At 45.4% G+C, this 12,025-nt stretch overlaps 1 protein-coding gene across 4 annotated transcripts; it reads right to left on the reverse strand.

The window, feature by feature from the left end:
- Positions 1-860: 860 nt before the first annotated feature.
- On the reverse strand, positions 861-6,434 carry SSTR1 (somatostatin receptor 1). 4 transcript variants are annotated; one of them, XM_055132681.1, is made up of 4 exons: positions 6,035-6,434; positions 5,726-5,911; positions 5,123-5,298; positions 861-4,693 (listed from the first exon to the last, which is right to left on the reverse strand). In XM_055132681.1, the coding sequence occupies exon 4, from the start codon at positions 4,393-4,395 to the stop codon at positions 3,223-3,225; it is 1,173 nt and encodes a 390-aa protein (XP_054988656.1). In that variant the 5' UTR covers positions 4,396-4,693; positions 5,123-5,298; positions 5,726-5,911; positions 6,035-6,434; the 3' UTR covers positions 861-3,222. The 4 variants fall into 4 exon arrangements, with proteins under 4 accessions (XP_054988656.1, XP_054988655.1, XP_054988657.1 ...); XM_055132680.1 differs by having other exon boundaries at positions 5,726-6,434; XM_055132682.1 differs by lacking the exons at positions 5,726-5,911; positions 6,035-6,434 and having other exon boundaries at positions 861-4,406; positions 5,123-5,673.
- Positions 6,435-12,025: the final 5,591 nt, after the last annotated feature.

Raw genomic sequence — 12,025 nt, forward strand, 5'->3', positions numbered from 1 at the left:
GCATTCAAAGGCATCTGAAGTTTTTCTCCCACACACACCCCACTTAGATTTCTAAAATTATTGCTAGTATATGTTAGAAAACACTCATTTTCATTCATTTTGCTTTTAAAATGAACTGCTCTAAAATCTGCTAAAAGAGTTCTTTAAAAACTACCACCTAAATATTTTTAGATTTGAAAATGAACATCACCGAACATGAAATATGTCTTTTATATCTTATGTTTGAAATCTGATTTTTCTATATATCTATTGCTCTCTGGAACATCTTTAGTCTTCCTCACCCCAGGCCCCTCCCTATTCTTTATTATCATCCCCTGGGATATAAATCAGCAATTACTTAGCTCCCACAATAAAGCCTGAGGTCATAAATGGGGGCAGACAGTAATTTAATCTGTGAGAAACTGGGATACCATCTCATTAGCTTGGTGACAACAGAAAACCTTACAAAATACAACTCAGTAACTGCTTCTTATTGATAAAAACTCAAAGTTTATCTTTGTGTCTCTGAAAAAAACAGACTTTAGGAAAAACAGGCGCTAGATCAAACAGTGTGTGGGGCACTTGCCTTGCATGCTGCCAGCCATGGTTCAATACCTAGCACCCCATATGGTCAGGATCTGGACCTGCCAAGAGAGATCCCTGGGTTCAGAGTGAGGAGTAAGTCCTGAGTACCACCAGGTGTGGCCCAAATACAGAAATGAGAATCAAAGTATAATCTTAATGTTGGTAAAATATCTAAAAGTAATCTGATTTTTTTTTAAATCTAAGTAAGACATAAAGTCATCAAGTCAGTGTCTGGATATGTGTATTCTATAACAATCCACTCAAATATTGAAATTCAAATGACAAAGTCAAACAACTTGCAACAACATAATAACATTTGTTTATTTAGCTAACATGGCAAAGGTAATAGCACTATTTGTATCCTCATAAGAGGACAGATTATCAGGAATTTGATTAGCAAATTTTACTGTTCTTAACCATTTAACAAATATCAGGGACACTTTAACTCTTGGTTGCTGATTTTAGGAGAGCACAATGTTCTTGAAGCAGATATACACAAAACATGTTTTCCATAGTGATTTCAAGCATTGTATATCATGTCAATGAGAGGTCTGAGAACCCCAGATTTATTATCTCTAGATGGTTGCAATACACTCTGGCTTACTTTAACAATCAAACAACAAAAAGGCATTCAGTGCCTACTATGTACAAGCCAGCATACTAAAGCAATACAAGATATACAAAGAGTAAAAGTATTGATTCTTGCCCTGTTCAAGCATCCAATGTTGTCGGTAAAATCAAACACATATATAAAATACAATACTGACAATGATGATTGTGATGGTAACTAGATTGTATGATAGAATCACCACTCTTGGAATCTAAAGGAATACGGGGCATGAGCAGGGAAATCCTTAGAATAGTTACAGTGTGTTTAAATCAGATTTCTCATTTCCGATTTGAGAGTACTGCTGCTTGAACCCCTTTATGTGAAAATGGTCCAGTTAGTTCTTGAATCCTTGCACCTGTCAGTTACTAACTTCATTGGCGATTGTTTCATGGAGCAAGATAAATTTTATATACTGAATTTATGTATATTAAAATAATATAGAGAGAGTGATGTTGAAAGTAGGAGTTGAAGACTTTCCACACTGCTTGGTAAAGCTAATCCACATTATTATTATTATTATTTTATAAAACAAACAAGAAACGACCTAGGAAAAGCATGAAAAGAAATCTTTCAACATTACTGGATACGAGCAAAAAATAGAAAGTCCAGAATAAAGGGTAAGAACAGAAGACCCAGCAGAAGAAAGTTTTGTTGCAGGGGAGCCTGGAGAGAGAGAGAGCGAGCTTTCCTCCCATTACCACACCCCTACTCCCTGCACCTTCCTCCCACCCTCCCTCCCACCGCCCCCCTCCCCCCACGCACACACCTCCACTTCACAAGTCTTGAAGAAAAGGCGCTGGGACTAGGCAAAGAGGGAAAAGAACACAGAAACATAGCTTAAAACACCACAAATAAACAAATGTGTTTATCTAGAAAATAATGTGTTAGGCACCGCTTGAAAGGCAGCAAGCCTGGGGCAGGCAGGCCACGCACTCAGCCTGCAGGCGGCAGCGTTGACCCAAAGTACCTCAACAGGTCTCAGTCTAGTGCTGGGTTGTGGAAAAAAACCTCAGCAGGAAACTGAGTCAATTGTAACTCAAAAAGCGGGGAAGGACCTGGGTGTGTGTCTGCAGCCTTGCTCCTGGGCGGTGCAAGGGGCACGACGCCCCACCTTGAGTGGACTCCGGGACGAGTGCTCTGGATAGCCTAACGTTTGGTCTAATATTCACAAAGTGCCCCACCTGACCCGGGCTCGAGTCATTGCAAGCCGTCCCCGAAGCGCTGAACCTTTTTTCTTTTTTAATTATAAAGAAGAAGAAAACCCCAACAATAACACGAACACACCCCACAACAAAACAAAACAACTCGTGGCCGCTTGTTCTCAGTTCCCTTCCGCCCCCAACGCTGGGGGGCCAGGATGGGGACCGCGAGGAGGTTGGGATTTGAAGCGCGGACCGATTGTTCTAAGCACCTGGCTCCGCTCTGGGAGTAAGTGCAGTGTAAGGGCTCGGGAAAGGGCGGGTCTTGACGCACAGATAGGAAAAAGGACCAGCTACCCGCTTCTCCGTTCGACCCAAGTTTCCATAGAAGTGGTAGTGAGCGAAGGACGAGCAGAGGTTCTCGAAACTCCACTAGGGGCACAAGGCAGAACTTGGTGAACAGAGGGGCGCGGCGGGGCGGGGCTCCGAGAACGCCCCCGAGAAAACCTCGCAGGGTAATCCGGTCTCTGCCTAACCAAGCGCCCCGCGGCCAGTGGGGGCGGAGGAGAACCGGGTCGGGCTGAATCAGTTCACCAAGTGCACGAACAGAACCCGCGCCAGGAGAGGTCAGGGGAGCAGCCTGGAAGGAAGCAGAATGCAAGCTCAGGAGAGGGAGGAGCGAAAGTGGGAGACAGTGGGGGGAAAAGGGACTTTATCGAACTTTCCCACTTTTTATACTCAAAGCACTGGAGACCCGCTATCGTCGCGCGCTTTTCCGGGGCGTTAAGGGAAACGCATGTTGTCCTACTATTCTGCTCTACCGCAACCCAACCCGGCATCCCCAATGCTTCCCGCACCCAGCATCCGCGTTTTCTTTCTCCCCAACCCTGGCCCTTGCGCGGCCTGGACTCAGAGTGTGGTGATGCGGGACGTGCAGGTGCCGTTGCGGAAGACACCGCCCGATTCCAGGTTTTCGGGCTGGAAGTCCTCCACGCTGTAGGCGCGGCTCTTGAGTGCGGTGGCATAGTAGTCGACGGGCTCCTCAGCGGCGTTGTCCATCCAGCTGAGGCACAGGATGCGCTGAAAAGAGCGCTTGAAGTTGTCCGAGAGGAAGCCATAGAGGATGGGGTTGGCGCAGCTGTTGGCATAGCCCAGAATGACCGACAGCTGGCTCACCGTGGCGTCGTCCTGCTCGGCGAACACATTGACCAGCTGCACCACGTAGAAGGGCATCCAGCAGATGACGAACACCATCACCACCATCATCACCATCAGCGTGATTTTGCGCTCCGAGCGCTTGCGCTGCTGCCAGCCGGCCTTGAGGGCCACCATGCGCATCTTGGCGATGATGAGCACGTAGCACAGGCAGATGGCCCCGACGGGCAGCAGGAAGCCCATGAGGAAGGTGTAGAGCACGAAGCCCACCAGCCAGCGCTGCGCGGGCTCGGGCATGAGCATGTTGCAGGCGACGGTGCCGTCGCTGTTGGCCGCCGTGCGCGAGAAGACCACGATGGGCAAAATGACGAGCAGTGAGAGGACCCACACGCCCAGGTTCACCACCTTGGCGACCGTGGGTCGGCGGTAGCGGGCGGCCTTGATGGGGTGTACCACGGCCACGTAGCGGTCCACGCTGAGGACCGTGAGGCAGTAGATGCTGGTGAACATGTTGACGGCGTCTACGCTGAGCACGAGACGGCAGAGCAGCGAGCCGAAGGGCCAGTGGCGGAGCAGCGTGGAGGTGACCAGGAAGGGCACGCTGAGCATGAGCAGCTCGTCGGCGATGGCCAGGTTGAGGATGTAGATGTTGGTGGCCGTCTTCATCTTGGCGTAGCGCAGGATCACGTAGATGACCATGGAATTTCCGCACAGCCCCACCAGGCACACCACGGAGTAGATGAAGGAGATGAGGATGGCGCTGCCCTGGCCTTCGCTCAAGGTCCCATTCTGCGAGGCGTTCCGCCCGGGCTCCTCCATGCCGTCCGCTGCGCCGGCCCCGGGGCCCCTGCTGCCGCCGCCGGCGCCGCAACCTCCCGGGCAAGGGCTAGGAGAGGAGGGAGAGGAAGTGGTGGCGTTGGGAAACATCTCGGCGGAACCTGGACGGGGATGAGAGTCGGGGGTGGCCGGGGCTGGACAGCTCAGCCGACTCGCCAGCACCCGGCTCCACCGGCCGCCGCTCACAGCCCCCGGGCGCGGCTCGGACTAGCGCCCACCCGGCACATGCCCGGCGGCTGCCTGCGCGCCGCGCCCTGTCGCTCCGGGGCGCCGGGACACGCGGGTTTGGGGAGCGGGGAGGACCGGAGGCTAGAGCCCTGCGCCGCACAGCCATTAACTGCCGCGACTCTAGGCAGCTGATTAATAGGCACCGACAGAGCGTCAGCAGCTACGAACAGCGAGGGGGAGGGGAGAGAGAGAGAGAGGGAGGATGGTTTATCACCCCCGCTCCTGCATCCTCCCACCCCTCCTTTCCAGACCAACTCTTGGCAGCTGCTTCCAGGGTTCCTTCGCAACACCCATCCCTCCCAGTACCTGAAGAGTTTCTCCGCCTTCCTGCATTTGGGGTGGAAACCGAAGGTGTAAATTCCGCCCCATCCCACCTGGCTCCTCTCCAAAGCAGACCCCAGTGTAGATGTCTCGGAATACTTCTCATTTGTCTTGGTGGCAGCTTTGACCTGGGAGAATCCCAACTCTTTCCCCGTCCCAAGGTCCCGGGACCCTCCCATCCCCCCCCCCCCCCCCCCCCCCACACACACTCCCTGCCCTGCTGCTCCCGCTCGCCCTGTCTCTGACACCCCTGGCGGAAGCTCCTTACCTTAGCGTTTCACCTCTTGAGCCGCGCGCAGACGGTCAGTGCAAACTGCTGGTGCTGTCCAGCAGCCCAGTGACGTTCTCTGTGCGGGCCAACTCCTTTCTCCAGCCGGGACTCGGCACTGGCGCCCGCGCAGTTCTTCTTAGGAGTCGTTGAAACCAGCCTGCACCACCGGCTTTCTAAGGAGGAAGGCGCACGGCGGTGAGTGCGGGGCTTCTGCGTCCCAGCCCCGCAGTGAGCTTGTCCCGGGCGTGCGTGCTCAGACACCCGGGAAAAGCATCGCAAATCTTTTATCCCCGCACGAGTGGTGGCCGCCCGGAGCCCCCCGCGCCTCGCAGAGGAATACAGACTGCAGAAGGCAGGGCGAGCGGCTGCGAGCAGGGGAGGCCCCCCCGGAACGTGCCGGCGCGGTGTGGGCAATCCATCTCCGGGTTCGGTGGGAAACGACATACGCTGCGTCTCCTGGAAAGGCCCCTCCCGCGCCCCGGTGGTTACTTTGTGCCCGGGAGAGTTGAGGAACCCAATGTAGGAGAGGAGAACGATCTGGGGCTGGGGGATGCAGGCTTCCCTAAATCTGCCCGGGACCGGCCAGGCTGGTGAACAAACCTGTCACCAACTTCAGGAGCTTTAAGACAACCTTCGAGTCTTTCCATACAGTACCAGGATTTCCACTTTTCCTGAGGACCCTGTATACAAGTGACTCGGTGATTCGTACGCCCAAACCTTTGCTAAGCAATTCCATGTGGGCGCGCCTGAAGCTCGATGACTTCATTCAGGAATCGAAGGGGGTTTCTGTAAAACAAACAAAAACAGAATGAATGTTCTATAACCCTGATTGTGAGTGACCATTGGGACGCTTGCTGGCCTAGGTTCCCTAGGACTCAATAGTTCCCTTTAAAGGCAGAGCATATGCACCCTCTTCCCAGCTCTTTGTTCATATCCCTCTGAGTTCTTTTCGGAATCCTGCTGGTTCCCAGGAAGGCTGCTTTGCAGCTGCCAGTGCTGAGCCACTCCTCCTTGCTCTCAAGCAACCGGCACCTGGCATTTTGTGAGCTGCAATTTTGCCTTTCACCTAGTACAGTTCACGCTAAGGAGGCACAAACATCACCGGAAATTAAGCTCCTCACTGAGGCTGTTTGTACCAGATAGTCCAAAAGTCAAAAATGGATGCAAACAAAAAAAAAGTGTCAATCCTACTGCCCCCTTAACTTTATGTTGGTGACCATTTGTATTTATGTTATAGCACTCAAAATTAAAAGTGTCTGAAAGGGAAAGAGTAAAAGAGTTGATTTTAGCCATCAGAAGTTTTCAAAATGACAATAGACACCCCCCATAGGACATGAGAGTGTGCAATAAACGAATTTGAAATTTCATTAAGACTCAAGCTAGCCCATGACTTCATCTCCACAAATTATCTATAAAGGGATGTAGAATTAGAATTGGGGGAATAGTTGTGGTTAATTTTCCTTTAGGAGTATAGCATATATGTAGGGGAAGAAAAGAATGTCAAAGAATATCAGCAGAGATGGGGGGTTGTCCACAGGATTGGTAAATGTTGGGTCTTTTACTAGGAGCTGAAGTGATAGTCCAGTGGGTAGGGGCTTGCCTTGCACGTTGCTGAATTGAATTCTATCCCCAGGACCCTATACGGTTCCCCAAGTTCGCCAGAAGTAATCCCTGAGCACAGAGCCAGAAATAAGCCCTAAGTGCAGCCAAGTGTGGCACCAAAACAACAACAAAACCAAATAGAAAAGAAGAGCTTTTTTTTTTTACCAACCAAGCTTATAATGATTTAAATGCTTCTTTAGAAATCACAGACTAGAGCTGACTGGCTATTCCTCAGGGGGATGACATTTCAACGGTCATCATTCAGATGCTTTGGCACTGATTATGCATGCTCCAGGGAATAGATGATGGGGTTTGGTAAAGCATAGTTCTGTTGTTCAAAATTTCATATGTTCACTTTGCAGCTCATCTTAGAGAAATCTTTCAGTTTGGTGGTAGCATCAATTGACAAAAAAAAAAGGAAAGAAAATGTAAGGCCTAATAATTAGCTTACCTTTTGGTTTCAGAAGTCTTTCTGATAAATTATCCATAAAATGAGACTGACAATGAGATGGCACTTTGCACTCTCTTAGGGTGGCCATTCCAATTTTTAAAAATGAACATAGCAAATGTGGGAAAGCATGTGGAAAGTTTCTGGTAGAAATTTGTAAAAAGCATGAACATGTTCATGGCAGTACTATTTTTTTTAGCAAAAAAGCCAAGCAACCCAAATATCCTGATGGGTACATGGATAAACAAAATATGGTAGGCCCACACTGTAGCATATCATTCATCCATTAAAAGGAAGAAGACATTAATATGTGCTGCAACATGAATGAACCATGAAGACACTATGAAAAATGAAAGAAGTCAGACAAAACAGGTTCATGTAATTGAAGAAGGGAGTTTGGACACTAAGTGGTACTCAAGATTATCCCTGGTTTTGCACTCAAAAGTGTTGTTTAGGGCATCATATGCAGTACCAATATTCAAACCAGGGTCAGCCAAATGCAAGACAAAAGACATTCTCTGTACTGTCTTTCTGGACCCAACAGATCATCTATTGTCTGGTTCCATGTGTAAAAAATGTCCCAAACTATCAAATCCATAGAGACAAGGATTAACCAGATCATAGTTCGTAGTCAAGCACATGCCTTGCATTGTGGGGTACTGGTTTTGTGTTAGTATTAGTCCAACCACAACCCAAGGACAAAAATGATATAAACTATTCCAAGTCAAAGAAAATTAGAGTTGTCAGAAACTGAGGGGAGACATTCTGGGGGAATGACACTTAATGGTTAGGGGGGGTGCTCTACTTTTCTGAAAGGGTGATTGTGGCATCACATCATGAATGTAGCTAAAATTATATTTTTATATCATGATTTTTACTTCAAGAGAGATGAAGAGAAAACATGCAGTGTTACCAAAGCTCTTCAATTGTGTTTTGGTTGATATCACATCTGTGAACTAGTCCATAAATCAAGGAACCAAACAATGGAAAGGCAGCATTTCTAGGCAAAGCATGACTGAAATTGCATCCCTTTTAAAATTACTAAGATGGAGTAAAGCAGGAGGATATTTAGAATTTACCTTCTTCCCAGTCTTCAGTTTAATGTGAAGTTTTCCTCATGAAACAAGAAAACTAATGGATGTGTGGGGTTGTTGTAACAAGTGAAAAGCACAGACTCTCTATAGTCTGGCCTTCACAATCTTCTTTTCTTATTTGAGTTTTGTTCTCAATTTTATTACACAGTCCTTGAAAAGGCTTAGGCAAGATTTGTTTATTCCAAGACAGTTACCTGTCCTGAAACCTTTTTTTCTTGGGTTGCTTCAAATGCTTCAGTAGTGTGAAAATTCCTAGAGAATAAAGAAAACAAATGTGACTTTCAAGAAATGGAAAAGAAAAATCCTAATTTAGGAATTTGCAGGTTCACTAAGCAGCCTGGGTTTCTTCTCCTGTTGCAGTTTATCCTATAAGCTATACTCCCCTGTTGTCAACATACCAGGTACACACTTTGTTATGATGTTTATCACACCTGTGTAGTGGATTTTTTTTAGAATCATCTGCCCCACCTTTTATCTATAAATATTGAGATTATAGGACTATATTATATTTATATTTCTCTTCCCAGAAGCCAGTATATCTGGAATGCATCTAACACCTCATTAACTGATTTTTCAAACATATTCCATGGATACTAACATTTTTTTCTAACCCATACAATTGAAATGCAAAGCCATTTGAGATTTTTGAGAAAAATTTTGAGTTTTTGCAAAGAGTGCTTTAGTATCTGTATAATATCATTTGTAGTAATTCCTTATACATTTAAATCATCCTGAATAATCTCAATTGGAATGTCCTATATCAACAATTACCATGCTGATGATGACTTATTCATTCATCATTCTTGGCCTTAAACTTCTTGGCAGAAAAAGAGCTCTGGAAAATGGGTAGTACATACTATAGTAGGTAATGATGGCTATTTAATAGTATCATGCAGTGTGAAAGCCATTATATGTGGAATATCATTTCTTTTTAATTGCAATCCTGAGTCTCAGTTGGTTTGGTGGAATAGTAATTATCAGGAGCTCAAACTCTGCTTCTGTCAAAATTGTTACCAATGTGGTTTTTCCAATTGGAACTGATGGTGATCCTTATATGAGCTACTCTAATCCTTACCAGTAATAAAGGGCAGGCTGAAGCCAGGGATTAAAAGGAACACTTCTGGAACATACTCTGCACTGGTATCATCAGGATTGTGTTTACAAATACCTGTCTGAACAGATGGAATCACCCTGGATCTCAGGGACAAACACCACCCAGCAAAATGGCACACAGCAGAAGTATGTGTCGCATAAAAACCATCCACCACTAAGCAGCTAACATGATTACAGTCTAATATGGAAGTTACCAATGTACAAATGTGTTCACAGGGATGAGGAACATTTCTGGATTGCATTTCCCAGGGATGGTCCATCATTTCACAGCATCCCCAATGGCCTGTGGTTCTGTTCATCACAAATCTCAGCAAATTCTCTCTGGCCCACTGATTTTTCCTATTGCCTCTTCTGTGAAATAGCATGAGACCATTTGTTTTTTCTTTTAAGAATATAAAACAACAGAATAGGAGACTAACACCTAAGAACAGTAGTATATAATACAAGGAGGTTGGCTCCATGGCTTGGAAGCTGGTCTCACATGCTGGGGGAAAGGCAGCCCGGATAGAGAAGGGAATACCAAGTAAAATTTGGTTGGAGATCCCATGTGGAAAGGGAGATGCGTGCTGAAAGTAGACTAGAGACTGAACATGATGGCCGCTCAACACCCCTATCGCAAACCACAACACCCAAAAAGAGAGAGAGAACAAAATGAAATACCCTGCTACAGAGGCACTGTGGGGTGGTTGGGGACGGGATTGGAGGGTGGGAGGATTACTGGGTTCATTGGTGGTGGAGAATGGACACTGGTGGAGGGATGGGTTCTCGAACATTGTATGAGGGAAACACAAGCATAAAAATGGGTAAATTTGTAACTGTACCCTCACGGTGACTCACTAATTAAAAAAAAAAAGAAAAAATATACTTGGTGCATCAGCTTACAATTTCCCCTGTGGATTCTCTACTGGTATAGTATTTCTAAGAACTAGGATTCAACACAAACAGCAAAGTATTCATTATTATTAATGATGAAGTAAAAATAGGAAAAAAAGTTGCCACATGCTTTCTGTATTATTTTGAGCATTCCTCACCAGTAATACATCTTTTCTGAAGTATCTCTGTTAGTCAAGAATTTGAACATAGAATACATTAGTTTAAAAACAATTTTCTTGGAATATCTTTTTGACAATATTTTTAAAAATCAGAAACTACAAAATAAGTTTTGAAAGTCACAGATACACATTTTGTCTTCTAAAATCTATTTTTTGATATTTTACTTTGAGTAAAGCCTTTAAACATATTCATTTTTTAAGAGAAGGGTGTTCCTTCAGATTATGAAATGTTTGTCAATTAGCTACACTGGCTAAGGAACAACCAGAAGCCTACAAAGGGTGAGATGCAGGGAAGAAACTCAGTTTTATTCTTTTAAAAGGATGTAGCTTCTGTGTCTATTGAGATATAAAAGATTTTATTGTTATTTCAAAATTAAAGAGCATGTGGCTGGATACTGATTTTTATCTAGCCATCTGAACACCAGCTTCATGATATTGCTACTTCTTCCATTCCCATTTGCAGTGTGTGGAGACAGGATCCCAGGCATTTGCTATAAACACTGCTTTATTTAGAAGACATGAAACAACTTGAATGACTGATCTTTTCTACAGCGGAAGTGGAATAGGTCAATAGTGGTTCTGCTGGACAGGAGCTCTGCCTTTTTCTGAAGAGAGTAAGCTTTGCAAATAGTCTGTGTGAACCAAGGGTACACAAACACCAGGTGTGGTTCAGAAAGCAAGATCCTGGAAGAAATGAACTTTACGATAGAGAGCCTGACCATTCCTTTCCTGGAAAGTTGAAAGAAAGCACAATGCAGGTGATGTTACCTGACAAATTAAGTAGACTCTGTTCTTTGTTGACAGCCTGGGAAGCCCAAATTTCACTGTTGATGCAGTTACTCAAAGTACTGGTTACTGTGATTTAGAAGGCACATGAAAGTAGAACTCAAACTATTGTAGAGCTGATTTAACTACATAGCAGTATCTTGTCACCTTTCTACTTCAATTTCTTAGTGAGAAGGAATTGGGAATTAATAGCAGAAGAATTTTCCATCATTGATAATAGCCAAATACTTTATTTGACAATGTCTATTAAAAGTCAACTGGAAGGCAGGCACTGTTTTAGGCATGGCATATACAATGGCAAAGATGAACTAGTAGAGATAGAAAGAATGTAAATAACCTCTCAGGTAACGTACATATATTTAAGAATAAGTTCTAGGAAGAAAAGTAGGGATGTGTCTCCAGCATTGGAAAGTGCTAGTGAGGTGGGTGTATCTGACAGAGAGTCTGTGAAGCAGAAACAGGAAGAAGGCAATGCCTTGGCATGCCTGATGCAGGTGAAGGCAGAGAAGCACTGGGAGTTTTGTTTCTGTAGCAACTTATGTTGATCAGGGTCATTCTGCTTATATATATGCCAGGTATACCGAAATTTTTCTCTTTCAGGATACCTTATATTCTTTATTTCCTAAAGCCTTAATTTGGAGATCACTAGAGCTCATCTAGACCATCTCTTAAACCAGTGGAACTCACTATTTTGACACATGGGACAACATGAAGAGAACTGAAGGAGATTATGCTAAGTGAAATGAGGGATAAGGACAAAGATCCATTGTTCTCACTCATATGTGAAGTATAAGGAAGTCATAAG

This window comes from Sorex araneus, chromosome 3 (assembly GCF_027595985.1).
Source record: "Sorex araneus isolate mSorAra2 chromosome 3, mSorAra2.pri, whole genome shotgun sequence".
Taxonomy (NCBI): domain Eukaryota; kingdom Metazoa; phylum Chordata; class Mammalia; order Eulipotyphla; family Soricidae; genus Sorex; species Sorex araneus.